The sequence below is a fragment of the Stigmatopora nigra genome, chromosome 7 (assembly GCF_051989575.1).
Source record: "Stigmatopora nigra isolate UIUO_SnigA chromosome 7, RoL_Snig_1.1, whole genome shotgun sequence".
Lineage (NCBI taxonomy): Eukaryota > Metazoa > Chordata > Actinopteri > Syngnathiformes > Syngnathidae > Stigmatopora > Stigmatopora nigra.
Genome location: NC_135514.1, coordinates 8,173,176 through 8,201,039, shown reverse-complemented (window position 1 = coordinate 8,201,039; position 27,864 = coordinate 8,173,176). Strand labels below are relative to the sequence as shown.

The 27,864-nt window shown below is 37.6% G+C and overlaps 5 protein-coding genes across 8 annotated transcripts in view; 3 read left to right on the top strand and 2 right to left on the bottom strand.

Moving 5' to 3' along the window:
* The window catches only part of cdkal1 (CDK5 regulatory subunit associated protein 1-like 1), a 100,172-nt gene extending 96,649 nt beyond the window's left edge, over positions 1 to 3,523 (bottom strand). Inside the window, exons 1-3 of one of the 2 annotated variants that reach the window (XM_077720930.1) lie at positions 3,367 to 3,523; positions 2,512 to 2,675; positions 2,136 to 2,248 (exon numbers count right to left, since the gene is read on the bottom strand). In XM_077720930.1, the coding sequence (XP_077577056.1) occupies positions 2,136 to 2,248; positions 2,512 to 2,669 (271 nt within the window). In that variant the 5' untranslated portion in view covers positions 2,670 to 2,675; positions 3,367 to 3,523. Of the gene's footprint in view, positions 1 to 2,135; positions 2,249 to 2,511; positions 2,676 to 3,026; positions 3,257 to 3,366 lie in introns of those variants that run through there. The other variant, XM_077720931.1, reaches the window with a different exon arrangement.
* A 603-nt stretch (positions 3,524 to 4,126) lies between these two features.
* On the bottom strand, positions 4,127 to 12,464 carry LOC144199313 (transcription factor E2F3-like). The gene is made up of 8 exons (XM_077720848.1): positions 11,903 to 12,464; positions 10,210 to 10,330; positions 9,557 to 9,687; positions 9,011 to 9,099; positions 7,927 to 8,085; positions 7,715 to 7,829; positions 7,219 to 7,357; positions 4,127 to 7,014 (listed from the first exon to the last, which is right to left on the bottom strand). Exons 1-8 carry the CDS (start codon positions 12,182 to 12,184, stop codon positions 6,752 to 6,754), a joined length of 1,299 nt encoding a protein of 432 aa, XP_077576974.1. The 5' UTR covers positions 12,185 to 12,464; the 3' UTR covers positions 4,127 to 6,751.
* Positions 12,465 to 12,654: 190 nt separating this feature from the next.
* On the top strand, positions 12,655 to 19,206 carry mboat1 (membrane bound O-acyltransferase domain containing 1). Of its 2 annotated transcripts, none has more exons than XM_077720846.1 (13): positions 12,655 to 13,283; positions 13,775 to 13,920; positions 14,147 to 14,224; positions 15,266 to 15,361; positions 15,862 to 15,917; positions 16,029 to 16,083; positions 17,013 to 17,205; positions 17,347 to 17,539; positions 17,905 to 18,008; positions 18,087 to 18,151; positions 18,327 to 18,459; positions 18,536 to 18,687; positions 18,819 to 19,206. In XM_077720846.1, the coding sequence occupies exons 1-13, from the start codon at positions 13,185 to 13,187 to the stop codon at positions 18,964 to 18,966; spliced, it is 1,518 nt and encodes a 505-aa protein (XP_077576972.1). In that variant the 5' UTR covers positions 12,655 to 13,184; the 3' UTR covers positions 18,967 to 19,206. The 2 variants fall into 2 exon arrangements, with proteins under 2 accessions (XP_077576972.1, XP_077576973.1); XM_077720847.1 differs by having other exon boundaries at positions 13,775 to 13,962.
* Positions 19,207 to 20,340: 1,134 nt separating this feature from the next.
* cbx3b (chromobox homolog 3b) lies at positions 20,341 to 23,715 on the top strand. 2 transcript variants are annotated; one of them, XM_077721793.1, is made up of 5 exons: positions 20,341 to 20,555; positions 21,089 to 21,231; positions 21,483 to 21,621; positions 22,007 to 22,140; positions 22,692 to 23,715. In XM_077721793.1, exons 2-5 carry the CDS (start codon positions 21,089 to 21,091, stop codon positions 22,810 to 22,812), a joined length of 537 nt encoding a protein of 178 aa, XP_077577919.1. In that variant the 5' UTR covers positions 20,341 to 20,555; the 3' UTR covers positions 22,813 to 23,715. The 2 variants fall into 2 exon arrangements, with proteins under 2 accessions (XP_077577919.1, XP_077577918.1); XM_077721792.1 differs by having other exon boundaries at positions 20,348 to 20,555; positions 21,085 to 21,231.
* A 1,183-nt stretch (positions 23,716 to 24,898) lies between these two features.
* snx10b (sorting nexin 10b) lies at positions 24,899 to 26,831 on the top strand. The gene is made up of 6 exons (XM_077721159.1): positions 24,899 to 25,010; positions 25,144 to 25,290; positions 25,364 to 25,464; positions 25,553 to 25,654; positions 26,129 to 26,338; positions 26,466 to 26,831. Exons 2-6 carry the CDS (start codon positions 25,198 to 25,200, stop codon positions 26,548 to 26,550), a joined length of 591 nt encoding a protein of 196 aa, XP_077577285.1. The 5' UTR covers positions 24,899 to 25,010; positions 25,144 to 25,197; the 3' UTR covers positions 26,551 to 26,831.
* Positions 26,832 to 27,864: the final 1,033 nt, after the last annotated feature.

Here is a 27,864-nt window from a genome sequence, read left to right as displayed (position 1 = left end):
TTTGGCTCACAGTGTGTTCAAGAGAGTCGTTTTGCCTAACTGCAATGTAAAAATCATAACTGAAGTGTTTTGCGTGAGGACGGCTGGCAGTGATGGAGGGTGTGGGGGTGCATTTTTGTACCAGCCCTGCTATGAAGTCAGTTTCTGGCACATTGTTCCAACCCCTCAACTAGATCACTTTCTGCCTGTATGCAATTACGGGTTAACAGTGCCCTCTTTGGTCGTACAGCGAGCAGCATTAAACATGTGGGCCAGCATACACACAAGTTCCGGCAGTTGAGCAGGTGTAAACACAATGGAAGCAAAGCAGCCTCCTAAAAATCTGCCTTTTTGTTAAACAAAAGAGCAAATGGTAGGCTGGTTCTTTTCTGAATTGTTTGGAACTTATTTTGCTTTGTCTATTATAATGCACTGATTATTAATCATCTCAATTAAAATGGGAATTATTTTTATTTGAAGTAAATATTAATGGAAGCATGCAAAAGATTCTCATACAAACTCATAAATCATATGGTATACATTTTTATAATCATAAATCTAATATGAGGGTTTTAAATCGCAATGAGGAAGAAAATGTTTCACATCTCAAAACTGTGATAAGGAAAGTGGAATTACAACAAAGTATATTTTTCTCACATGCATTACCTCATCCTGTTTTCCAACAAACTTTAAGTAACAGTGCCACCTACAGGCAACTAAAACAACTGCTACTACGCCTCACATCAGGTGATGTCATAGTTGGAGAAAGAATGAAAGAGTTAGGGGAGGGGTGTTAAAAAGAGGCAGTATTGGGAGTGAGTAGAAGGTGATGTCATGTTTTCATGTCTTGATCTTTGTCTAACAAACTTGTTTTTTTTTTACAACGCAGCATCGATCTGCTGCAATATGATGTAACCTGTTTTGTCTTATACTAAAGACATAACACACACAAATAGGATGAATTATCGGTGTTCTGTATGACACTCTACAACCATTTGTCCTTGAAATGATGTGCTATTCCACCCTCCCATACACTTCTCATACAATTTGATCAAATTGAACTGCAGTCTCCATACTGCTCAAAACATCACCATGCTGTAAAACCTACTATGATCATCATCGATTTTTTAGTGTAGTCCGACGGTCTATATGAACAACATTCACCCAGAAACCAAAGAAAGAGACTAACAAAAAGATTGAAGAGAACAAAATGGGAATCAAACTAATCCTTCAGTGTTACCAGTGAGCCGCTACAACACAATCACTGCCCTGAAGACACGACAGAAAATTGCTAGACAATGGAGAAAAATCTGCCAATTGACTGGTGAGTGCTCACGCAATAGCTTAACTGTATAAAAGAATACTATTATCGACCAAAAAGGCTAATGAAAGGAAGAGAAACATTAATATAAGACCATACTGTACTACAATTATATTAACTTTTACTCACCCTTCATATACTAATGGAATTAGACATAAAAAAACAGATAATGTCACTAATACGGTTTAACACTATCAATCTTATTTAGTAATCTGGCCCAGCAATTGACATTATTCTTATGTCTGCAATGAAGTCAGCAAAGAGTTAATTGTATGGTGGTCACAGGGTTTGGGGTTGTTTACTGCACATAAGCCAAAATAGAACTAGTAAAGCAAAATGTCATAAGATTGATTATGTACCTGCTGCCATCAAGTTGTAAAGATTTACATTTCCTGACGCACCTTTTGAAGACCGTGCAACAAATACATCCAGGTGAGAAGGTATTAAAAAAAATTCCATACTATAACTCAAGAGATTCACCATCCATTTTTAAATATATTTACAAACAAAACAAAATGACTGGAACGTCCCTTTTATATTTAATTGCCCTCAAAAGATTTTTTTTTTTGCCTCAAAGTGATGTGACGGTTTACAACAACAACAAAATTCTGGCCACATTTTTAACTATTATTTAATATTATCAATCTGATATTGACCAACACTGCCCTCTAGTGGTCGTAACACAGACCGTTTCATTTTGCTTACTTTATTTGCAGCTTCAAATTGTCGCCACTAATCCTTATATTATCAAATGTACAGGTTCTGGTCATGTTTTATAGGTAGTGTACCTCTTATCACGATAAACACAATTCAAAGCACAAAAACAGTTTCTTACTTGTCATTTTGTATCCACTGGCAGCAAGCTGTCCAGCCATGTATTCTCCATCGGAGTTGTTGTGGCTGCAGCCCCACGTTTTCATCCAGATTTTCTGAGTGCCAGGAATCAGACTGGAAGTATATTGAGATGATCATAAAAGAGAAGGCAATGTACTGCAACATTTAAACAGTATTCATGCATGTTAAAAATCAAATCCTAAATAACAACAGATAAACATCTATAGTGGCCGTGGTCCTTCTAATTTATTGCATCGATCTTTAAAAGGTAAAGCATTAGAATTATAAATCAGTATGGGATTAATCATGCTGCTGCCTTTGGTAACACAAAGAAAAATACAAGGGCAACAACTGGTAAATCCAATTCTTTAATATACCTGTCTGCTTGTAGCTCCTCATTATTCATATCATTGTTTTTTCTCCTGGACTTGGGCATGACACTTCTCCGAGCAGATTGCCTTTCATGAGGAGTAGGGTCACTCGAAGACACCAAATCCTCAATGTCGTCAATCATAGAGTCACAGGCCGAAGGCATGATGATCTGGATAAAAAGAAAAGACACTTGAGCCAAACTGCAGATTAAATGTCTCAAATGTGGATCTGTTGGTTAAGTGAAGAAGATCAATCATCTAAACTATGTAGTTTAGTTTCATTAGCAAAAACACAACAACAACATCAACAAAAATCCGAATGATATTGTTTGTTCACCAAACAATTTCACAGGCCCTTTTGTTGCCAGAATTGTCCACGTGTCCCATTACCTGTTGGATCTAATTAGAAATTATACATTGATATACATAGTGTTTGCACTCAAGACAATCTAATAACAACAGTATGCTATTAAATTTTGACAAAGCGCCCGGCGATCGAATGTTTAATGCGTCTGCCTCACAGTTCTGGGGTCGAGGGTTTGATCCCAGGTCGGTTCTCACTGTTGAGTTTGCACGTTCTCTACGTTATTCTGCTTTTCCCCCACATCCCAAAAACACATGCAGCGTAGCCCGATCGAAAACTTTAAATTGCTCCTATATGTAGGAGTGCGTGGATGAATTTTTGTGCGTCTCAATGTGCACCTAGACACGTGGTTTAAACAGATAAGAACGAAATGACATGTGTTGACATTACAGTAGCGTGGACGGGTTAGCTAACGATTGCTGGGTGACATTAAATGGTGTACACCCCACGTGTCATCTTGCTTAGATTGATATTTATGATATATAATACAGACTTACCCCAGTGGGAAATGTGATTCTTTGATCACTGCGATGGCTATAAACAAGACGGAAACAAAAAAATAAACATCAGAGGTACCAAAACAGACGCTTCAAAGGTGCTTATCCGCCATACTGAAGTACGGCAATTGATGAGGGACAAACTTTCATTTGTCAGAATAAATCAAGATTTAGAATATTAGGAAATCTATCCCATCTGATTTCGGGCGACTATACACTAGATTGGTCGCCTGTCAGTCGTAGGACACACTCGGGAATCGAACCCAGGCTTGCCCACACTGATGCCAGGCACTTTTTTGTTTTTAATGGACCCAGGTGAATTTGAATGTGTTTTAAGAGAAAATAACAATATGATATGCATAAAATGATGCAAATAACCACAGTATATACAAAATATGATAAGGCAAGAGCCTCATTCCTTTTGGCTAAGAGCCGCATGCGACTCATGAGCCACGTCTGCACTACACCATCATGTCTTAATTGCAGACCACAATAAAATCAGCACAACAAATCATGGATTAATTCAACCATTTCAGCATTTACCCCATATTCCAAACCACAGTAGTATAATTTATTTTGACATGATAAATTGCTTTATTTACTTCATGTAAAAAAATGCCTTGTAAGATACATAGTATTTTCTCAGTCTCAAAGGGCCTCACAAATCCACAGCTAAGAACTCAACAAAACACACACCATGTTTTTTTTAAATTCTTGTTCAGTTATATTTCCTTTATTCAAAATTTCAATTACAAAGTCTGACAGTACAAAAGGAGAAAATCCCATTTCACCCTCCCCCCAACAAACATTTACATCCCCAATTCCTCATTGAACAGATGTTAAACATATAAACACTCATCAAAAGATAAACACTAACATTAGACATCACACCAAGAACCGTTTACCCAAATTGTAAAAAGCTAACTTTCAGATTTCATCTTTTTGCTCCTTATTCATTAGATACAGGCAGCATTTATATATTTTCTTCGTACATTTCATATTTGCCTTAACCAAGTACTTTAGTTTGAAACAATGAATTTGCCCGACCAAGTACATGAGTACAGTGCTGTTTTAAATGTTGCCAATTAATTATAAGCAAATAGCATTTGCAAGTCATGAAACTCCTCTGAACTGATGGAAGCAATGCAATATTTGGTTTGAATGTTCACTACAAAAATATCAGCACTCCTTTACAAACCCATGTAATGTAAATGTAATTTTTCCAAAAACCAGATTTCAAACAGAAAAGCAGCTTAAATATTGTGAGCTGTTACAGAACATTTGAGATCGTATAAAATGGCGCATTAAGGACAATTTGAAAAGAAAAACACAATGAGCTGAGGGAAAAAATGTACTATTCCAGATAAAGTTAGAATTTGATCATCTTAAAATAAAGACATTGACAAAAAAAAGATATTGACAAAAAAAATGTTAAAAGAATAAACCTTGTTTTACTCTGCCAAACAATCAGGTCATATAGTAAATTGAAATATTTAGGGTCAAATGTATAAACCAAACTAAACCAGCCATTTCATTCTGTGCAGCTACATTTGATAAAAACTGCATTATTTTTTAAAACTTGTTTTTCTCTGAAAGTGATCTTGTAGTATGTTTGTGATGAACGATCTTTAGTGTGGCCATAATACTCAAGCATAATTTCATACTTAAAACTGAGAAACAAAATGCGTAAATGGTCTTAGGAAGCAATTATTATAATCGTAATTTCCAATTTGAAAGGTTTGGGTGTGGGAAATGACAGATAAATGAAGACTCAACCTAAAATGCTTTTTTTTGAATGAAAGAAAAGTCCCAAAAGTTAAAAACAAAAAAAACTGACACACAGTGTCACAGAGGCAAAGCTAGACCCTTCAGCAGTGGACAGAAGTCACTGATCATAGTCCAGTCGAGACCATCATGTCTTGTAATAGCCTTTGAAAATGCTCACAGGGAAAAAGAGTGAGTGACTGAACACAAATTGAGTTGACTAATGATCACTGCAACAATTGTGTCCTTACCAATTAAAGTACTGTGTATATAAACATGTGGCTTAAGTGATATAGGTGTATGAGATCTCTACTGCTAATTTCAAGGTTTCCTCAATAACAAAGTAAACTACGGTAACATTTAGACATGCCCAATTTTAACTGTATTGTCATACATTTAGCCAGAGGAAGCCAATGAATGGTACCTTGTGCATCAACCATTTTTATAAAAACAACCCATTTACACGTCATACTCTTGAGCAAGCAAGATTTAACGTAAACATACACAATTGCACAAACACACTATCAGGTTGGGGGGAAACTAAAACTAACAGCAGCAATATAACCTGCAGCTGCAGGTTTTCCAGGCTTCAGATCGAGACAAGACAATTGTGTTCTATTTCATTCTAAACGTCTGCCAAAAATTCTTGCTTAAAGCGCTAAATCCCTGCTTAATCACTTGGAATTCATAGTTATAAATTTTGTTTTATCATCAGATGTCATCAAATATAATGAGCCGATGTGAATGAGAAGTAGAACACTATTTCAGGCATTCTAATTAGATATTTTACATGTCTAGATCAATACGTAGTCGAAATTCATCGTGGTTGCTTTACTGGATGACAACCATTTTTTTTCTTATTTCATTATAACTTTTAAAATTTACATCAGCCTAAACGATTGGCTTAATTTGCGTTTCAGGTGTGCAGAAGACACCAAGTCGGTCATGTGAAGTGGAGCGGTCATTGTGCGCCAGTTACAGTTTAATTCTATAACGTGACTGAGACTCAAAGCAATGGGGGATTGTGTATTATACCTTAAATCTATTAAATACACCTTGAGTAAATTTCAGCTCATAATAGACCAGATTTGACTAATATATTAAAGTGTGACAGCTGTTAAAGGTCTGTCATAAAAATGAAATAAGACATTTAAGGCATAGAAATGTCTTTGGTACAAAAGAATTGTTGAAATATCATAATTTTGATAATAATTGTTTGTTTGTTGAGCACATTCAGTCTATTCTATTAAACTCTAGCTTCAGTTCACAAGCCAAGTGGTGTCTTCTAATTCATGCAGGTTTGAACACAAACGGCAATGTGTTTTGGTTATGTTTTGTTTTTTTGTTTTAAAAAAAGAAAGGCTAATATTTGTCTTTAGGCAATTGAAATATCTAATCACCTGTAAGCTTCACTGTAGTCCTCCCAGAGCCTGAGAAGAGAAATCTTCACCTGAATTTATCTGTGACACCATGAGTAAACATGGTATTTTGTCTGCTAGGGGGATTGGAAGGAAAAAAATAGCCCTTTTTCTTGTATCTAGAATTAGATTATACTGACTAGAAAGTCACAGGCCTCCAAACCTACTCAAATGCACTTGACCAAAATCTGGATCAGCTAGCGCTAGCTACACAGGAGATCATCCAAACCAAGTGAAGGCATCCTATCAAAGTCACAGGTTTCAAACAAGTCGCTGATTCCCTGATCGTCTCCCAATCCTAAAAGATAGTCGTCTTGCTCCAGAATAGGGGGTCCCAGGTTCAAGAAAGGGGCAAGGGATGAAGGCATCTGGTCTTCCGTATGCTGTAGAAGACTTGTGAATTGGGATGAGATTGGCGAGAGAGAATTCACGGATACGGCGGTAGCGGCAACAGGAGACGTTGAATCTGTATCGAACAGAGATGATAAGTTATTAGGAAATAGAAAAATAAGCTACATCACCCCTTAAATTATTATAGTAAGCGTAATCTTGGTCAGGTACATAAACCTTCTATGGAAAAAGCAATATTAGAAATGCAGATACTGCAGTGAGCTACAATAACTTATATGTTAATACAATTTTTAAAAGAATGCATTTTTTTTCAGCAAACCTTGAAAGACTTTGAGAAAAGGTGAGTTCCCATTGATGTCCATGCTTCCATTTTTCACCGGACTACTGTGGTCGTTTACATCTGGACACAACAGAACCTCTATAGGGCCTTTGGTACTGGTCAGGTGAATGGAGAGACTCTGAGGAAACAAAGATTAACTTTAGAAAGAGAACTCTAATTAGGTGTAATGCAAAATTCCAACAAGTGCAGTTTTTGGAAACTAAAATCCAACCTTTAAGGGCATTCATTAAGTGGGAGAAAGATCCCACTTTAATACATTTTCATAAAAATCACAAGGGAAGTCATGATAGACTTGTGATCAGGCCCGAATTTTTTTTAAATGAACATCACTTTAATTGGTCAGATTTTTACATACACACAGGTAGAAAATATTCTAACATGCAAAAATGCAGTAGGGTGAATTTTTCATTGATGCTTAAAATGTTCCCTATTTTGAATTTACCAAATAATTGCATCTCAAACGGATCTAACATACCTCCTCAGGATCTAGTACTTCGAGTCTTGTGTCCGTAGGTGCTTTGACAACAATAACAGTTTGATCCTGAAAGTTTCCCAGTTGATTGATGTCTTCACATGTCACGTATGCATATGTGCAAATGGTTAAAGAAACACCTTTGTATTTAATGTTAGAATATGATATGGATAATTCTAATATTAAAAGCAAAATGACAGTGATGTGAAGGATATTTCTCATTGCTTGGCGACTCGCTCATGTGCTTCGCATCCAGGGTGCATCTCTGGATGAGTTGATCAAGTTTCTGCTCTTCTTCGGTCAGTTCAGAAACCTCTTCCGTCAGTCTTTGTCTCTGGTTCAGTGATCCCTCAACCTCCAACAGACTGCAGCCCCTGTCAGCATAGAATGATTAAAAACATGTTTCATCCTCCGTAAGTGCAGTGAAAAAGAATTTCAGCCCCCAGAACACAATCCAATATTATATATTTTTATTTATTGATTTATATTCTAGTGTGAAAAAGTTAAATCATTGTCTCATTAGTCCAAGAATGGTTACCCAAAAGTGTTGAGGGGTCATCAAGATGATTTTAGCAAATGGGAGATTAGCCTTCATGTTCTTTTTTGTTTCTTTTTTTATTCAGTGTCATCTGTATGGTACAATAGTTAACACTGACCTCAATTATGGGTAGTGAGGCCTGCAGTTCTTTGGGTGTCATGCTAATTTCTTTTGTGAATGTTGGATGAGTCATTGTTGCACTGTTGGAAGCAATTTTAGTTATCTGCTCCAATAATTTTTTGTCTTTAGGCAATTGAAATATTGTGTTTTTGCAAACTTTTGCCACTGTTCCCACTATTGTCCATTTTCGGAGTGACAGTGGTTCTCTAGAACCCCAAAGTCTTGGAAGTGACCTTATGATCTATTCAACACTGAAAGATTTCAATTATTCTCTAATTTTTTGATGTTTACTCTTGAGCTTTTTACATCTTATTTAAGAGATTTAATTAAACAAATGAGGTGGCAAAAAGTGTGTTGCAAGTAAAAAAAAATTAAACCCAAGATTTGCCAAAATGTGGCTGTTACCAGTGAGTAAATAAAATTAAGATTATTTAAAAACTGCATTTTGTATTTCCTTGGGTTTTCTCTATGTGATATTAAAATTGGTTTAATTAACTGGAGCCTTTTGTGTCATTAATATGGCAAAAGAAATATAATTCAAGAAGGAGTTAAATAGTTTTACTTTCATGGCATTGCATCTTGTTAAATATACACAGGGTAATGATACATGGTTAAAAAAAAAACATGGTGTGGTGTCTTACATCCATTGAATGTTGTTTTTTGATTTCTTCTTGATGAGGTGAATGCCCTCTAACACGTTAGTGATGTCATATAGCCTTCTTTTCTGGACCTAAAACCAGGGGGGGAAAAAACGTACTTGCACACTTGGTAGGGTAAACTTTATGACACAGCTATCTATTCCTGGCAACCATATTGGGAACATAAGTAAAACAAAAGTAACATATTTAATGTTTGTTTATAGTTTGCACCAGTGTTGAACAAACAATACGGCAGACTAAAACGTGTTACTTTTTTGAATAGGTATGGGAGTAATTGAGGGAAAAACCTGCACATTGTTTATTAGGAGATGCCAAGATGCAAGGTTCTAGATTTAATGCTATCTGTTGTTAAATTCTGTGCATGACATGGAATAATGTCTATTCCATTGAAGAATGCTTATTTTTTCATATGCATCTATTGTTTTCAATACCCTTCCTTGCCCAATGCAGTTCCTAGTGCGTTGGTTTGAAGAGAATGTACAATAAAGACAATCAGAATATCCCTATTTTAAAAGGGAAGTCATGTACCTGTAAAGTTTCTGCAGCAAGGTTTAGGTCCAAAACTCCATCAACAGACTGGGCAAGCAAATCCACAAACTTTTTTGTTAGGAGTCCCAGAGAGGTGTCATACCGCGTTCTTTCTGGAGGTGACTTGGGTGCTAAAATGCAAGAGGAACATGTTTATGACAATGTTCTTTAAAAGTGTATCCAATTATGCATGTTTCAGAGCTGCCAGCCTATGTCGACCCCATTTCAGGAGTATTTACAGGGTGAATGCGATTCATGTAAAATTGATATAAAATGCAAAAAAAAAGTATATATGGACAACTTAAATCAAGCTGTTCTTATCATGTTTTTACATTAATTGAAATATTGTGTAGATGCAAATTATTGAAAAAGTACAGCATGTTTAAAATAAGTTTATCTTTGTATTTGGGTGATTCTATGTACGTTATACAGTCAGTAATTCCACCATGTGTCACGCTGAAGTCGCACATGGGTGTTGTTGCGAGGCTGTCTGTGGTCCCGGATTTTGCGTTGCATTTCTGGGTAAACCCCATAAATTCCGGGGTAGTTGGCAGCTATGATGTTTAGACTTAAGTGGTTCTTATGGAGCAGCAAGTCTTCTCTTGTCTAAGTCAGCATGTAGGTGAAATTACTTAGTATCTATAAAATCTTACTTTTTGCTGTCTTTAAATGTGCTCCAATGGCTAATGTAGCAACCCCTCTCCCTCTTGGCGTCCTTGGCGGTTCTGACTGGTACTGGTGGTCAGAATCATCGAGGGCTAGTCGCCTTTTGGCCTTCAGGAAAGAGATGGAAAATATTTTCAGATAAGCTTTGAATTGTACAAAAAAATCCTCTTTAACTAATGAAAAAAGGCATGAATGTGCAACTGAACAGTGGAGTGATTATCATTTAACTTTAGCTTTGAAATCACTCCAATTCATGTCAATGTGCAAACTTTTAACTCTCAACACATGTATTGTAAGACAGTGTTCCTAGATTTGTGGCCCGATTGTTGATTTATATCCAACTTCAAATCAAACTACAATCTTCCTTCTAATAGCTTTGTCCTACTTCGGATTTAAAGGGTCCTGACTTATTTTGGACGCAATTTTTCATCTTGTCACGTTTTGCTGCAAACAGTTACTTGTGCATAATCAAAAACTAAATTCTCAACAATTACAACCCCTTCTTTACCACTAAGATGATCAACATTAAAAGGCATGAGGACGCTTAATGTATCACCCAAACTTTTCTGGCTACAATCCCAGTAGTGCTTTGCAAATGGGGGGTAAAAAGAACACTCCATAGGCTTAGATGGTCCATTAGCCCTTTCCAAGTCTTATATAGGACACAAATTCAGTCGCATGTCAACACATACTGCAAATTTTATTCATCCTTGTCAGGGAATAGTACTACGTCCCCTGTTGACAGTCTAAACGTCAGCCATTTTACACCAGCAAGGAGTTCCCCTCACCCCTTCTGCTTATGGTTCTGGCCTCGTATACATGAGTTTAGCTGGCAAGACGAATAGCTTTTTTACCCCTTTACAATGACCAAAACCTAAGGAGAAAAAAAGCTTAAGCGACCCCGGGTGATTTATGCAGAGTACAAGTAGACCAAATGTGCAAAGCAACAATGAATGCAACAAACTCAAGTTAAGGAAATGCATCATCATGTTGCACTTTCTTCGTTGGACTTTATAAATGTACACTTGTTCAAACTTGTTAGTCTTTGTCAGAAAAGAAGGATTACTCCCCGCCTCGACAAGATTGGCGCTAGCCATGACAGCTAACTCATTTTCATGCTTCATTCCAAGTTGCATCTTAATCGACGATTTGAAGCTTTCGATTGAGATCAAAAAACTGTGGTGAAGCCAAAGTGGCTCCAACAACAACAGAGTCGAGTAGAAAAGAAGTGTTAATGGCGAAAGGGTTAGAAGTGTACAATCGTGGAGCAAAAAAATGCCCGAATACCACCCCAACCCCCCAAATTTAAAGACTCCACTAGGCCATCGCTAAGGTTGCTCATCTCTTACCAATGTTTCCATCTGCCTGCGAGGCTGAAGCGAACTCAAAAGCATCACTAAGTGAGCCTAGCGAGCTATTCGCACACCCTTGGACGTGGTTTAAACATTAAGCCATTTATCAAAATACCCCATCTCTAATTCAGAACCTCCTAAAAAGCAAGACGGGGTACTTGGACAACTTAGCTAGTGGTAAAGCTGGGTCGTGGGAGCGGCTAAGTGGTTAGCAGCTAGCTGGCAGAACAACAAGCTCGGCTAACCTTAGCGGGCTAGCCTTGTGTCGTGTTTTAAGCTTGTTAGTTACACACAAAATGCATTAAAATGTGCTGTATGGCATGATTACCGGTGGCCTTCCTAATGCGGGTCGATGTCCACTTCCATTTGCTGCAGCTTGTTGTGGGGTGGTGTAAATGTTGTTTATCGAGGGCTCGGATAAACATACATTTGAGGTCTGTGTTACGTTGCAAGGCGGTGGTGTAGTTATTATTTGGATATAAGTAGCATTTGCTTGAGTTGGGTTTAAACGATCCGAGAGCGCTGTTAAAATGATATTATTGTCAAGATGTGAGCCCCCAACGCCTGTTAAAATCACTTTGTCCGGAGCCGAAGAGATCCCTCTTCTCATCTTGTTCTCGAATAGCCCCCTTTTCTTGCCTCGACACTTTCAAGCCGATCCGATTGCTAATCCACGCAATGGTTACAAAAATAATCAGACCGTAGCAAAGGTAAAAGTCTGAATCATCGACTTTTGCAAAAGATTTGTCCTCGTGTATGTGCATTTAGGCAGATGCAATGGATTAAAAAGTAGCGCAACTCTCGTTTCCCCCGTCGAGAAATGGCTTCAGGAAACGGCCTGATGAATGAAGGGATACGGTTTACGCGCTCAAGAGCCCTCCCGCGAAACTCGGATTTCCCGGGAAGATTTTAAACTAAATTTGCATACCTGATTCTATTGGTTCATTAGTTGAAAATCCCCGCCTTTTACTTCCCGTTTCTGCCCAATGCTCACAAGGGGGTCAGTGCGCCACGTGCTCATTGGCAGTTGTAAACAGGTGACGTCACTTGCCACACGCGCTGCAATCCCCAACTCGAGGCGCTAGATGGAACCGACATCTAACTATGCAAAACAATATGTATAAATTAATGTCTTTTTAAAAAAAGAAAAACCCATTTAAGTTCCAATGAAATAATGTCTGAGTTTAATCATTTAACGTTTCTTATTCGAAGAAAATACCGATTTAGTGTGACTTTTAAAAAGTGACAAAGGTAATTATTTATTGAGACAACGACGATAAGTATTTTACAAACAGCAACCCACCAGCCTCTTAAATTCCGGAAGAGTTTTGACAATTGTTTTGAAAGAAGGGCGGAAATTGAGCTCATCTTCATTCACATGTCAAATTCCAACAATTCGACCAATAACGCAATTGGATTGTGCTTGGTTTCTGAGGGGGAGAGGCAAGAAGTAGGATACCTACCGGGCGTGCTTAGTGTGAACCTCACCAACCTGGACTGGTTTGACTTGTCACGGGACTTATTGCACGAACGATGGCTCTCAGTTGACAAAAAAGTTTGTCTCCTTAAAGAATAAAGGCGAAAATGACAAATTGATCTCGAGATACAAGATGTTTAGGATGGTTGAGCACGTAAATATTTTTTTTCAAAGCTCTGGTTCTCAGTGGCTGCTACCCATCAGTGACTATTTGGGATTTCCCCTGGAAATGGTAAGAAAAACAATTACTATACTTCCCTATAATCTTAACAAAAATCCATACATCAGCTTCAAACCTTAATTAAGGCAAGGCACTTATTTTACATTTGGCAAAATCTCATGACACAACACCAAATAAAAGTATAATAAAAGTATGCCTACTTAATGAGAAATAAGTGTAAAAAAATGTCATGTTTGCAAAATATGTGTTTCTTCAAAAAGTCTTGACCTTCATGCCACCTTTTTTGGTACAATCAATCAATCAATCAATCCTTGAGAATAATTATGCAATTACCAGTCCTAGTAAAAATGACTAACAACAAAGGATAGAATCATCCGACTATTTAAAGAAGGTAAAAACGGAACAAAAACACAATTTCTGAATCACTTAATGATTTTCCTCTCACATTTTTGTAGAAATGTTTGATATTTTCAAGGTAAAGTTCATCTTCAATAACTTGGATGGCACAATCTTCCCCAACCTGCTATCTTTGTGCTACACAGGTGAACTTCTTGGCATGCCAGCTGTTTGCTCTACTGTCCGCCTTTTGGTTTCGTCTCTACCTCAGTCCTTGTCACAGCAACCCGGCAGTGAGGCACGCGGTAGCCACTCTGCTCGGCATCACCTTCCTCATCTACTGCTTTGGATGGTACATTATGAGGATCCTGCATAAAGCACTTCATTGCTAAAAGTCTGCATAACTTTATATGTTGCACTAGCTACAAAGAAGTTCATCTTATTAGCAAAAATTCAAATGCAGTTGGTCATTTAAGTTCACAGCGTATAACTGGAAAAGCACGAGTATCAAGTTGATAGGGGAAGAAGTAATGTTGCCCTTTCACTGTAGTTCTTATCATACATGTCCATCTTTGCAGGTCCTCCACTCACTTCTTGGCTGTGGTTCTTGCAAACTATCTTATTATGACACAGGCTGAGATCAACCATGTGCACAGGTAAATCTCTTTTCTTTTCCACATACTTTTGCAATCTAAGAATGATCAGAAAATGAACAAATAGAAAAATCTCAATATAAAACATGAAAAAATGAGCGGGCCTCAAAAAAATGGGTCAGGTTTATGTGATCTATCTATCCATCCATTCAATGACGGCCAGTAAATTAACTTTTTGGGGCAAAAATAAACTGGTCTCGCCAAGTGAGATCTATTTGGCATAAATGTGACCCATGAATGCAAATTAAGTTTGACCCCCTTGCATTAGGGTCATTAGTGAACTTTTAGGTGGGGAGCTTCTCTCTGAGTGTATAGATAGATTCATTGTAAAACACATTTTTATATTAATGAGGACGTCATGAAGAATTACAACTGTGCAGGTCTGGAATTTTTAGTTTTGACAGCCTAGATTGGTTTGACGATAGTCTGAACTCTTTTGTTTGTAACCAGCATTTTGGGTGTCTCGACCAGATTGACCAGTCTGCTGGGCAACAGTGACAAATAATTATGCAATCATTAAATGTCATGAGAATGGCTTACTGTTTAATTGAAAACAGAACACTTAAAATAAATAAATTAAAAATAATAAATAAACATTTGTGTATATGTTTTTAAAATGACCTGTTCAACATTTTGCACCACCAGTTCCAATGTTACAGTTTTTACTTTTACTTTTTTTTTGCTGTTTATCATATTTTAGGAATGGCACTAGACAGGTCTGGTCAGTTTATTCATCTTTTTTAAATAAATACATTCCACAAAGTACAGCACAGCAGACAGAGTTGTGTTGTTAACTAGTTTAAGGGCTGTCTGAACTAAAAATGTCCCAAATTAAACCAGAAAATTAGACATTTGATCATAGATTACATTACCTGATAATCTTGAGGGTTGCTACACTTTGTAGGAGGTTTTGCCCATATCAGTTTACAGAAAAATACGTTTGTGTAAGATTGATTCAGTGTATAACCAAACTGGCTCATATTGATTTTTTTTTATTGTATTTTTATTTTTATTTCACAAGAACATTAACATTTTGTGTCCAAGATATTCCATGATGATGGCAATGGGATATCTGACTGTATGCCAAGTCAGCAGACTCGTCATCTTTAAATATGGAATACTGTCTACTGACTTCTCTGGGTGAGAAAACTACTTTGCCACACTTTTGAGTCTGGTAACCCATTAGTAATTTTGTTTCACCTTGTTATCTGTTCACTTTTCTGCAATGTGCTCTGAATGCTTACACAGTTAACAGTGACACAGCCTTTAGTAAATACAGTACCGCTGATTAAAAAGAAGCAGTGAGTGTGTGTGTGAGGGTTTGTGTGTGTTTGTTAGGAGGGGGCAGGGGGGTATTCTGTGACATTGTTTTAGCAGGTTGAGTTCACATTTTCCTCCAGCAAATGTTAGAAAGCATCCATTGAAAAGCTAACTTTTTCAAGTTAAGGTCACCAATAGAAGCTCAAGAAATTCAAGTCCATCAATTCAATCTTACTCAGCCAAATATTTGCAGGATCGCTACTTTTTATTTATATTTATTTATGTTTATTTATTTATTAATAAAAATGTCAACACTGAATCCAGGAAATCATGTTATTTTTCTATCCAGTCCGCAATATAATATAATATCTTCTGCTTAGGCCACTGATGATAATGACCCAGAAGATTACCTCACTTGGGTTCCAGCTCCATGACGGTAAGATCACATCTTCAATGTGTTGGGAGTTAAAATAAAATAACTGGTCGATTATATTATGTTGAAAGTGTTCAATTTGAAACCTTACTGTTGTTGTTTTTTTAATTTCAGGTATGTGTAAGAAAGCAGAAGAACTGACCTCCGAACAGAAGCTGCTGGCTCTAAAGTAAGTCTGCATTGGTTAATGGCACTGCATATGTAGAGTAAATCTTTATTGTAAAATTGTGGCAGTCAAGATCAGAATCTTGATGGAAAGGATGTAAAGTTGTTGGTATGTGCTCACAATATCTTTAATACCTCTCTGACAGTAAACAATTTAGCATACAAACAAATCTGTTACATTAGAGGTAAACCCTTGCAAAAAAAGCTGCTCTTAAACATGATGAATTAATCCACAACATAAGTGAAATGTTAGAAAAGAACATTTCTATTTCTGACGTGCAACAACCCCAGCCTTTTCATTCTTATCCCAATTGGAGTTGCAGGTATAAAGCAGACTCAATGCATCATTGCATTTGAGTGAATAACGCTTTTTAAATTAATTCCTGAAAAATTACCTTATTTTACGAATGAATCAATCTCTTTCTCCCTTTAGCTAAGAAGCACAAGGACCAGGACATGCAGCTACGGTGAATAGTTTGTTCATGTAAATAGCATGCTGGCGAGTTAGAAAATTGGAATCATTTTGCATGCAAAAGATTACTATCCAATAGATTGAAACATGTTCAAATTAAGCATACAGAACAAACATGTTGATTATTATCCTGTATATATGGTTATACTGACATGATTACGGGATATCATTACAATAAGTCATTTAATATAAACTATCATTTTCATTTCCTTAAAAAAAACGTCCATGCTTGCATAGCTGAACTTCCAAAGAGTGCCTCTAGAACACATATCACTTTCAATTAAAATCAATCATGTTTGATTGTATTCTTTGTAATCAAATTTTCTTCCAGGTAAATAAAAAAATAAAAAAATATTGTTTTTAGCACTTTTTTATCCAAAGTGGTCCCATTGTTGTTACCCACATTATGTAATATTATTATTATTATTGTTTATTTTCCCTTTTCTTTTGTCAATGTGCAGTGTAAGACCTTCTCTTGTGGAGTACCTAAGTTACAATCTTAACTTCCTGAGCGTGTTGGTGGGTCCCTTCAATAACTACAAGGACTACATCAACTTCATTGAGGGCACACATGTTAGCAGCAGACTCCGACGACAGACCAGCACGTGTAATGGACACAGTCTCTACTATAAAATTCAACAACCATCACCCTTGGTATGATTCTATCTTGAACAATTCTACGTTGTATAGCAACAGATTTTTCGTACACTATACATACTTGCCTAGCTCTAAATCTGTTTATCTTATCATCTTTTCATTTTATCGGTATGTGTGTTGCGTCTATCATGTCCACAGAGTGCAGTGTGTCAAAAATTGTTGGTGTGCTCTGGCTGCATGCTCTTCTTTTTCATCGTCACACGATCCTTGCCGATATTGTACAACGTCAATCCTCACTTTGTAAGCAACGCCCCTTTCATCACACGGGTCACCTACAGTCTCCTCTCCATGCAAGCTGCGAGACCCAAATTCTACTTTGCTTGGACACTAGGTAAGATACATTTTGTTGAAAATGTAACCTCAAACTTAGACGTAGCAACTTGACATGTGACTGGAAGTTTTATTGTGAGTATAACTGAATTTTGTTGATAGCAATTTAGTGTCCAATTAGCCTACCAGGCATGTCTTTGGAATGTGGGAGGAAACCGGAGTACCCGGAGAAAACCCACGCAGGCCCGGAGAGAACATGCAAACTCCGCACAGGTTGACTGACCTGGATTTGAACCCAGTTCCCACACTGTGAGGCCGTTGCTGAAATGCTTGAAATGATGTACACCTTTCACATTATCAGGCATAGGGGTGTTTTGCAAGATAAAATGCTGTTCAGAGTTTTTAATCTTCTATTTGTCACGTCAGGTGATGCTATCAACAACGCTGCCGGTTTTGGTTTTGAAGGCATGGATGAAAATGGAAAAGCTTCTTGGAACCTCATCAGTAATTTAAACATCATTGGCATTGAGGTACCATCAATGCTCTCCTCTTTCCAGTTCATGCCAAAAAACTGAATAATAACTTAAGTACTCAATTGTCTTCTTCAGACAGCAACCAGCTACAAGACTTTCATAGACAACTGGAACATACAAACTGGAAAATGGCTCAAAACGTAACTGCGGTGAAACGTTGTTTATCACATAGCATATGCTTTACATGGCAGATATCTAAATTCAGACTGTAAAAGTCCTTGAGAAATTATTGCTTAAATATTAAGCACCAGTATAGAAAAAATTACTCTTTCTTCATTTAAATACACTGTCCTGAACTTTTTTCCACCTCATCAGGGTGTGCTATGACCGAGTTGAGCATCACCGCATAGCATTGACCTTCATTCTATCTGCCTTGTGGCACGGAGCTTACCCAGGATACTATTTCTCCTTTATAACTTCCATCCTGATCACACTGGTTGCACGAGCTGTGAGTTAAGTCCCTTCACACAAATATTCACAAAAAACAACGTGTGAATACATAAATGGCTATTTATTTCCAAAAGGTACGAAAATTGTTTCGCCACCACTTTCTCGGCTCCAGAGGCTTAAAGCTCGGTTATGACATCTTGACCTGGGCTTCCACTCAGTTGGCCATCAGCTATACTTTTATGCCTTTTCTACTCTTGGGAGTTGAGCCCACCATGGTGTATTACAGGTACTATTTATACATCATTAGCAATATAAGATTGTTAATTCAAAAGAAAAAGCTGCAACATCTGTGCATAGATGTATTATTCCATGTTAAAAGATCTTTTTGGTGTAAAACACAGAATCTTTTTATTATAGGTCCATGTACTTCCATGTACACATCATCAGCATCCTGGCAATGTTTGTACTGTATCCCAAACTCAAAAGCAAAGTCCCCTCTAAAGCTAAATGGACCTCCGCTCAGTGTTTACAGATCTACTGTAACAACAATGACAAAACAAGCTGAGGCATACTCCATCGTCTATTCCAAAATCTTCCAGACCAACCATCGAGTGGCAAGTATAGCAGTATTTATGTATTTATTTGAAGACAATTGAATCTTTGAGTGTTTTTGTGTGCTCGGATTGTGTTGCCCACACGGCTGACAGAAACTCTTTATCGGCAATAGTTGGCCCAAGACGAGGGGCTCACTGTGTCAGGGTGGGATTCAGGCCAGCGCAGCAGGACTGTGAGGGCCAACAAATGGACAAATACCGCACAACATACTCGCACACAAATATGCACACTGTAGCTGTGATGGCACACAAAGGTTGTAGTGTGACTGGAGCTGCTCCCACTGTTAACAGACACTCCCATGTGTTTAATTGTGTGCAAACAACGGGTTGAGTGAGTATAAGTTGGTCTTACAAGCAAGTGAAATTATGTAAAATTTTATTGAAAGAAGTGACTCTCGATTTTTTATTTTATTTTTACGAGAAGTACATTTTCAGGACACTGTATTAAGATATTTTTTATTGATGTAAATGTATTAAGATTCATTTTATCCACTGGGGTAAACACATTATTGCACGTTTAAAGATAAATCTTAAATTCACAAATGTTTACACTGGTTTGTTTGATGGTTGCAGATAAAGGCTATTATTTATTTATCTATTGCCTGTTGCATAATAGAGGAGAAAAATATTGGTGATTTTGATTCTTTGTTTTTAGTCATTTTTAGAAATGAGTCTGCACAATATGAACAATTGACCTACATTTAACCAATTGTTGTTGTTTTTTTGCACAAGCTTGATTGTACTGTGAGTGAGTGAGTTCTATTATACTATTTTAGTGTATTATATGTTTTTATTGTGATCAATGTATTCAATAAAACTTGCAATTCTGAAAGATGGTTTGTCTAACCCTTGCCATCTATTTAAGGAAATGCATGCATGTATTACTATGATTTCATCAAGACTTGAAGGCAAAAGAAGGAGGCTCAGCTTTAAGATAATAGCAGTGGTGAGGCATTGCCCTCTAGTAGGAGCGGGTGGGAAGTGCACAAATAGTAAGGGAAAAACGACAAAACGAAACCAAAATATGCTTTTTATTATTGGCTAGGAGAGGGATGTCAATCATATCCCTTGAGGTTTCTTCCCTCTACTTCTTCATTGTTCCACTAATGGTTGGTAGCTCCATAACCTGGGAATATATCAAAGTAAACGACAAATGATAATATTATTTACATTGCACAACATACTTTTATTTATTTATTTGTAAATGACGTTCATACACATAGTTATGGGAAAAAATAATTTGATACGTCACTGAGCATGTCATACCCAGGTGACACCCATGGGTGGCGACTCTGCATCCGGACAAACGACCCATGAGGACGCGGACGAGACGGATTAACGTGTGATTGGTCGACGGCGTGCGCGTTCTCGTCGTCTCCTCCCGGTTTTCCTGGCATGACCTTTTCCCTTGGCAACCACTTCCTTCCTCCGAGCATCCAACGGCCATCTTTAATCGCAACTCGGCCATCGAAAAGTTCTTTTAACGAATGTAAACACGGTGGAGCGGCTCGTTTGGTGCCATCGAGGACGAAGAGTGCAGGTTACTACTCTCCCGAAACGACCCCACACACACGCACACACAGACGCGCGCACACGCATATACACACGTCCCACGAACCGGACCGAAGGACCAACGCGTGGCTCCCTCAATAACGTACGTTTATTTTTCCCACGCGGCATCACGAACCGAATTGGTCCACAAATGCTTACTTTTAGAGTGGAATGTTCAATAAAGTGAAATCTGTAGCGTGTTTGGACGTTAGTGTGTTGTCTTCCGGGTAGGATCCAGCAGGTGGAGCTATGTAAACATACGTCATTGGCTCTTGTTTGAAGGATAGTCAGTTTAGGAACCATGGTGAACAAAGACAAAACATTTCACTCCAAAATGAAAGGCCAAAACACACAAATCCTAGTGTTAGATCTTATTTGACTGTCTTATATGCTTACTCAGTTTGGCAACTTGGATTGGAATTACCGGAAAGCGATTACACACGACATGTCAAATATATGTGGATGCTGGTAGAATGAACTTACTTTTTTGTTTACAACTTGTGTCTTGTTGTTAAAAGAAAGATGAGGAAGAAGCAGACGGCCAAGCAAAGGAAGCTGGATGACTCTTCTGCCATTGTGCAGGAGTTTGCGGTGGAGAAGATTACTCGCCGTCGGATCTTCAATGGAAGAGTAGAGTACTTTCTCAAGTGGAAAGGCTTCACGGAGTGAGTTCATGTTTTTTTCCCAGGAAAATCCACAACAGTTACAAAGTTGATTGTTGCAATAGAACAAAATATATTAAATATACCGGCCTTTGATGTTGCCAATATTTAAACATTTGAAAAGTGTTGTCAGCCATTTTTATACATCTAGCGTTCATTGTGAGATGACAATATGGAGCCAAAGCAGCTCTCATGAAATTAATTCCACAAGAAATTGTAAGAAATTGTAGTAAACACAATAATCCTTATTGTAGAACAGACAACACGTGGGAGCCCGAAGATAACCTGGATTGTCCTGAGCTAATTGAAGAGTATCTGCGAAATCGTCTTCCGTCTGAGAATGAGGAAGAGGAGTTTGTTCCTAAGGAAGAAATGACGGACGATATGGAAATAGTGAGTATGTTGAGAGGTGTTGGAGAGGATGCATATTCCTGTCTTATTAGAAAAAATATATATTTGTCCAAGACAAACACACCACTAGATTATTGTGGCTAATAGTTTGGATGGAATTACTAAGATTGTTTTCTTTTTAAGGCTGCGGTCACAAACTTTGACTTTTTTGAGTGCATTCACTCAAAAATACAAATTAAATAGAATATTAAAATGCAATGTTCTTATTTAGACAGCTTGGATTTATATTTGTGGACTGGGGAGTTTCCAGACACATACATATATCATTTTTTTAAAAAGAAAGCTGGCCTCTTTGTTCCTTTTTTTGTGTAATTCATTACTTGCATAAGCATGTGAACCCACATCCATCTCTTTCTACCCTGTATAGTCCCCACCACAGATATGTGCTCAGAACTGTCTTGACGATCCAGACTCACCCGCAGCCTTGGACGCTTACCCCGAACTTGAATGCATCATTGGTTCCGCAGACAGACGCGGGGAGCTGATGTTCTTAGTCAAATGGTAAATCCAGTTCTTCCTCTTTTAAATTTTGTGGTTGTACAATGTGCAAGTGTGTGTCGGGGGGGTTTGTAGAATGTTGTAAGGACTGAATGTTGGACACTGAATGAATTTAGCAAAGTATTAGTTTCAGTCAATGCTTCTCTTTTTTTCTCTGTTATATTTACATTTTCATTACCACACCCCTACATACCGTTATATTCTTATTACCTTACAGATAACTAAAGAAACAATTCAAATGACACAAAAAGGACTTCATTATCTCCATTTTGTGCCACCTTTCTTTTCATCTCAGTAAAAAAAGTGTGTTTTTATGGTTTACGCACTTGCTTGTTGCTAAAGAGCACTACAAAATATCTATGAGAGCGCAACTGTCATCTACTGTAGTGTCCAATTGGATTTAATGTGGGAAAACAAAACAAAAAAATCTTGGGCTGTTTACGTTTGATTTGAGAAGCACTGTTTGTACTGAAATGTAACATGCCTGATGAACTTCATTTAATCAATCAAATCTGATGTAATTAAGTGTCTGGAATCTATTTTTCTGTACATAGGAAGAACTCCGGTGACGTGGCCCTACTGCCAGCCCACGAGGCGAGCACCAGGTGCCCTCGGGCGGTCATCGACTTCTACGAGCAGAAGCTGACGTGGCACTGCGGAGACGAGGAGCAGTGACGCACGTTGTCGTGGGTGGAGGTGAACTGTTGCCTTGAAATTTGGAAGATTCGTTTTACTTTAAAGCGGTGTCGCTAAGCTTACCTCAAGCATCTAATGGCGACCATGTGCGCTTTGCGATAGACACTGAACGCTGCCTTTTTTGCAGCTGATGATCCTGGAGCCTCGTTTTGTGTCATTGTCTAGCACAGCCAATCACTGTGGAGTCTTTGTAACATTGTGAAGTTAGTCGTTTTTAGATTTCTTGATTGGAAATTGTCCCCCGTCTCCAGTACATGTAGTAGCACATTTTGGTATTAAGCACTGAAATGACCTCTCTGCACTAAATATTTAGTCAGGGCAACAAGAAGTCGTAGCACTGTAAACCTCACCTTGTAGTGTATAACAAAGGCCATATTAAAATATCATTTGTTTGGGATGATCATAAAAAAATCAGGAATATGTAATGATTTGGATTTCCAATTATCTCCATAATGGAGCTCAGTAAATCAAATTCAGTTATTAGTGTTGATTCAAAGTGTTTGTTAACAATGAGGGTGTTTTATTCCTACTAGACATTTTCAGCATAAATACACTCGTAAAGAAACCATCAAGATCCATTGTTAAAAATTAAATGCATCTAAAACTCTACTTAACAGACAGAGTAAACTGGATTTTAAAAAAAGCGTAAATCACTGGAAAGTGCTTATTTGAACATTTAATGCTAAAATTTGTGTATACTACTAGAGTGGATCTCCTAACATTTGTGGTATTCATCACGCCTTGAGAAGTACTTGACTAGCAAAATCGCAGCTGATGGTCACGCAAAAAAACATGAAGCCAGCTAAGGAAAGTTGAGATACATCAATTTACTTTCAGGGTCATCTACTACTTGCGTTATGCTGCTGAATTTACCCACCAAATCCATATTAAAATACTGCTATTAAAAGAAATGTCCAATCCGTCTCTCCATATTTAAATACTTTTCCAGATTTTTTTTAACGTTTAAATTGTGCTCCCACCTCCACAATATTTAGTGTTGATGTAAAACGTTAGTTCAAATATCATCCTTCGTCTTGCACATTTTCAAAGTACCTAAACTAAAGCTTTCAAATACTACATGTAACAGCAGAGTAGTTTTGGTGAATAAAAAAAAAACACTGGAAAAGTATAGGGTTAAGTGAAAAATACTTGAGTCAATGTTGTGCTTGTTTTCTCTCTTTTCTTTTATTTCAGTCTTGCTGTTTCCTTCTAAAATGTCTTTTGGGGTAATGTTTCATATTTCTTATTAACTGCTTTGTACCAAATATTTTTTTCTGTCATTTTCCCCAAAGGGATTGACCTATGTCCATTCAAACTGGTGCTATTCACCACAGAAATAAGCAAAAATAAATAGTCGCCTTACTGCCCTTAATGTGTTGTGCAAAGTTTTTGCACATAATCCCAAAAAGGTTCAATGTAGCACTTTAGATGAGCAGCAGGATGTCATCAGTCTCAATTTAACTTTATACTTCATAATAAAACTTACCTATTCTACTACTGAGCCTTTGTTACTATGCCTGTGTGTAAAGACAGTAGATCTGTGACGTGGCAGAGAATAAAAAAATATTGTGTGCCCTTTAACCTGGCTCATGTGAATTCTTTCCCTTCACGTGCACTAAACCACAACAATTTCATAGACATGGAGCAGTAAATGTGAGTATAATTTGATTACAAGGACATTACAACCAAGTCAATATGCTTGGGAGTTTTTTTTAATAATATTGAATATGTACTTTGTACTATATACTTTGCTGTTCCCATTTTCTTGTTTTTAGGTAAAAACATTTTTAGGAGGTACTATTTTCAACTCTTATATAGCAGCTTTAAAATATCTCATTTTTAGTCGGGGCTCAATAGGCCCTGAAAAATTTAATAGTAAAAATATCCATAGCACCCTCTAATTAAAAGGTATGCATCTGTATACATGTGAGATTGTTAATGAATGTGTTTGTACCTTTTTGTGCTATAGCAGCACTGGAGGGGCACTTAGGTGGAGCCTGTAGAGGTCTTGTGACTGTATGCTGTTTTGAAACCTTTGCTCTTTTTTTTTAAAGAGTCAAACTGAAAACAAAAGTCTCCAGCTCACTTGAAAGTGCTGCACTATCGCACATTCCTCACAAACACATTGCAACATGTCGACCTGCGAGAGACAAAAGTGACATTCTTGATGAAATCGGGTAAGTCTAACAACTCAATCTTGACCTTTAACTATGTCCGCAAGATGTTTGCCTTTTTGGACTTGTGCAATAAAAAAAAAAAACACATGGATTTTCCTTGCGTGTCATATAACTTCCCCTTATCTGTTGACAGGAAAAAAGCTTCCCGTTTTCCTGAGGGCCAGTGTGTGTATAGCTCCAGTCCTCCATGCAGCCGGTCATCAGCGTGTGGGTCCGAGACCCACGCATCCAAAAGAATGACTTTTGGCATGCCTATATGGACTATGAAGTTTGTTTACATGTAAGTAGAACCACATTTTTGAATGGAAAAATCTTTATTTTGACCAAATTCTTGACGTTTTGACATTTTTCAGACGGATAGCGTATACTTCAATAGGAAGATTTCCCGGGTCCGGCGGAGGTTTCGCGAGTTTGTGTGGCTTCGTCAAAGGCTTCAAGCCAATTCCATGTTGATGTGAGTGCAAACAATTAGTTAGATGGCTTTATTGGTTATCTGCACTCAGTTTCTTCAGAGTTTGTTCTTTATATCCTGTTATTTGCAGGACGCAAGTACCACAACTACCCCCGAAGAACCCCTTTTTCAGCCTGAACAACGCACAACAGATCTCTGAGCGCATGGCAGGCCTCCAGAGCTTTTTAGAACAGTAAGCATCTCAACTGCAAATTGTTATTACAAGTGTTTTTCAAGTTAACCCTTCACAAGGCAACCATGGGGGAGGGCTGTATTTTGGGTTCATTCATTTTCCCTTGGTATTTTTTGATTCATTTTTCTGTTTGGAAAAAATATTTTTACAAATCATGGAAAAAATATATATATATTTATGCTTTGTAGTTTGTTAGAAAATAATAAAAATATTTATATTTATAACCAGTACATGACATTTTGGGTGATCCAGGCCACACTTGTGTCACAATTATATGATGTCCACACATTACCATACATGCGTATTTCCAAAAGTAGTCATAGCCCTGTAAATGTTTAAAGGTTTTGAGGTGAGTCAAAAGTATTTGAGTCATAAAACATGTTTGAACTAAAAAAAAAAACACAATTTTCAACAATCAATGTTGAAATGACATTTTAATGACTTAATCTGTGATGTTTTGCTCCCATGATCTAGGATCCTCCTAAGCCCTCTGCTCTTGTCGGACAGCTGCCTCCATCTATTCCTCCAAACGGAGCTCAGCGTGACCAAGATGGAGGCCTGTGCCGCGGGAAAGACGCGCTATTCTGTAGTTGAGGCCGTGCAGGGCTGTGGCATCAGGAGGTTTCAATCCCTTGAGGACTTGCAGAAGGACGCAACCACGTATGGCGACTCTGACTCAGACAGGTATGGGTTTACATTCAGTTTAATCTGCGTCCTTTTTTTTTCCGAAACCGGCAAAAGTACATTTCACTTACACTTTGCATTGTCAGCGATATAAAATTAAATGGGGTATTCCTGATTTGTATTTCAGCTCTGAGAGCATAAACAAAGTCGCATCTGATCTCATGGGTATTGAGCAAGAGCCAAATGTCTGCTGTTCCTCTGCTTCTCTGTGATGAGACCATCTTTATAGTTGTGTCATTGGGAGTGGACTGTTACCCTGTGCACTTTGTTTACTCTCCCTTTACATTCTGGCAGTCATGTGTAATGCATGTAAAGTAAGAGGTGATAGCTCTGGGAAACAAAATTTAAGTTTTAAGGTCGCACATTTGTTTTTTACCAATTTTTTTGTGTGAATCCATAATGGATCTCAGCTTTTCCGCTAGCACGTCAAGTTTTTTAATGTGCTTTGTCTTTAAAAATGTGAAAAATATTGTACACGTGGAAGAAACAGGCATGCAAGGTAGGTTCATGGTTTTACACAAAGGTTATTTGTGTGCATTTAGCAACAAAATACATATTAAGAAGTGTAGAATAAAACCTGACTTGCCAAGGGAATAAAACTGACTTTTATTGTTGTATTTTCTTTCCAATTTTTGTTCTAATCAGTTGAAAAATCTAACTAAACGAATATTTAAATTTCACATCTTTGCCCTATGTAGTGAGTCTCTCTTCAAGTGTTGTTTACATGTAATATATGGCATCAGTGCCAGATGGTGGCAGTGTTGTAACATCCTGGTCTTTCTTACAAGTGCAGCAACAACCAGAGCGGGTTACCTAAATTTAGTTAATAAATAAATGTATTGCATATCACAGTCATTCTATGGGCTGACCACAGTTTCATAGTAATAGCTTTTATTAATTTATTCACTGCCATGTACTCCGATAGACATCAAATCAATTTGAACTGAAAGGACTTGCAATGAATGAAGACTGCCGGTTAATCAAAATTAGTTTGATTTCTATGGCAAGTGAAAACAATCTAAGCGTTAAGCGACAGTTCTCCCTGGACTTGCGTGGATTTTTTTCCGGGTACTCCGATTTCCTCCCACATCCCCAAAACATGTGAGCGTGAATGGTTGTCAGTCTCCCTGTGTCCTGTGATTGGCTGGCCATCCACCTGATACCTGTAGTTAGCTGGGATTAATACTAATGTGAAATATATATTAAAATGAGATGATGATGATGTGTGTGTAACGATGATAGCCGCAATGCAATCGCTGACAACCCCTCCAACTCCAAATGGATTGGACAGCTACTACTGTAAAGGTCAGACTAAAAAAAGTAGTATATTCCTCAAAGACAAACTATGACTATGAGGCATAAATGATATATTTCAAGTAAATGATGCCGTACATCTACCGATGTCGTTCAATAACACCAACCATGAAGAAAGCAAGTTCGGTTATGTATGTCGTTATATTATGTACAAATGTCCGCTAACCTGATTTCTGGGTTTGATCATGTATTATTTTGTACAGCAGTTTTGG

Coding starts and splice junctions, on each gene's coding strand:
- LOC144199313 (XM_077720848.1), bottom strand. CDS start 12,184: ATGAGAAGAGGGATCTCTTCGGCTCCGGACAAAGTGATTTTAACAGGC. Junction 10,331..11,902: donor CCGCATTAGGAAGGCCACCG/GTAATCATGCCA, acceptor TCTTTCCTGAAG/GCCAAAAGGCGACTAGCCCT. Junction 8,086..9,010: donor AAAAACAACATTCAATGGAT/GTAAGACACCAC, acceptor CTATGCTGACAG/GGGCTGCAGTCTGTTGGAGG.
- mboat1 (XM_077720846.1), top strand. CDS start 13,185: ATGTTTAGGATGGTTGAGCACGTAAATATTTTTTTTCAAAGCTCTGGT. Junction 13,921..14,146: donor CTCATCTACTGCTTTGGATG/GTACATTATGAG, acceptor CCATCTTTGCAG/GTCCTCCACTCACTTCTTGG. Junction 18,152..18,326: donor ACTGGAAAATGGCTCAAAAC/GTAACTGCGGTG, acceptor CCACCTCATCAG/GGTGTGCTATGACCGAGTTG.
- cbx3b (XM_077721793.1), top strand. CDS start 21,089: ATGAGGAAGAAGCAGACGGCCAAGCAAAGGAAGCTGGATGACTCTTCT. Junction 21,622..22,006: donor TGACGGACGATATGGAAATA/GTGAGTATGTTG, acceptor TACCCTGTATAG/TCCCCACCACAGATATGTGC. Junction 22,141..22,691: donor CTGATGTTCTTAGTCAAATG/GTAAATCCAGTT, acceptor TTCTGTACATAG/GAAGAACTCCGGTGACGTGG.
- snx10b (XM_077721159.1), top strand. CDS start 25,198: ATGCAGCCGGTCATCAGCGTGTGGGTCCGAGACCCACGCATCCAAAAG. Junction 25,291..25,363: donor ACTATGAAGTTTGTTTACAT/GTAAGTAGAACC, acceptor GACATTTTTCAG/ACGGATAGCGTATACTTCAA. Junction 25,465..25,552: donor CAAGCCAATTCCATGTTGAT/GTGAGTGCAAAC, acceptor TGTTATTTGCAG/GACGCAAGTACCACAACTAC.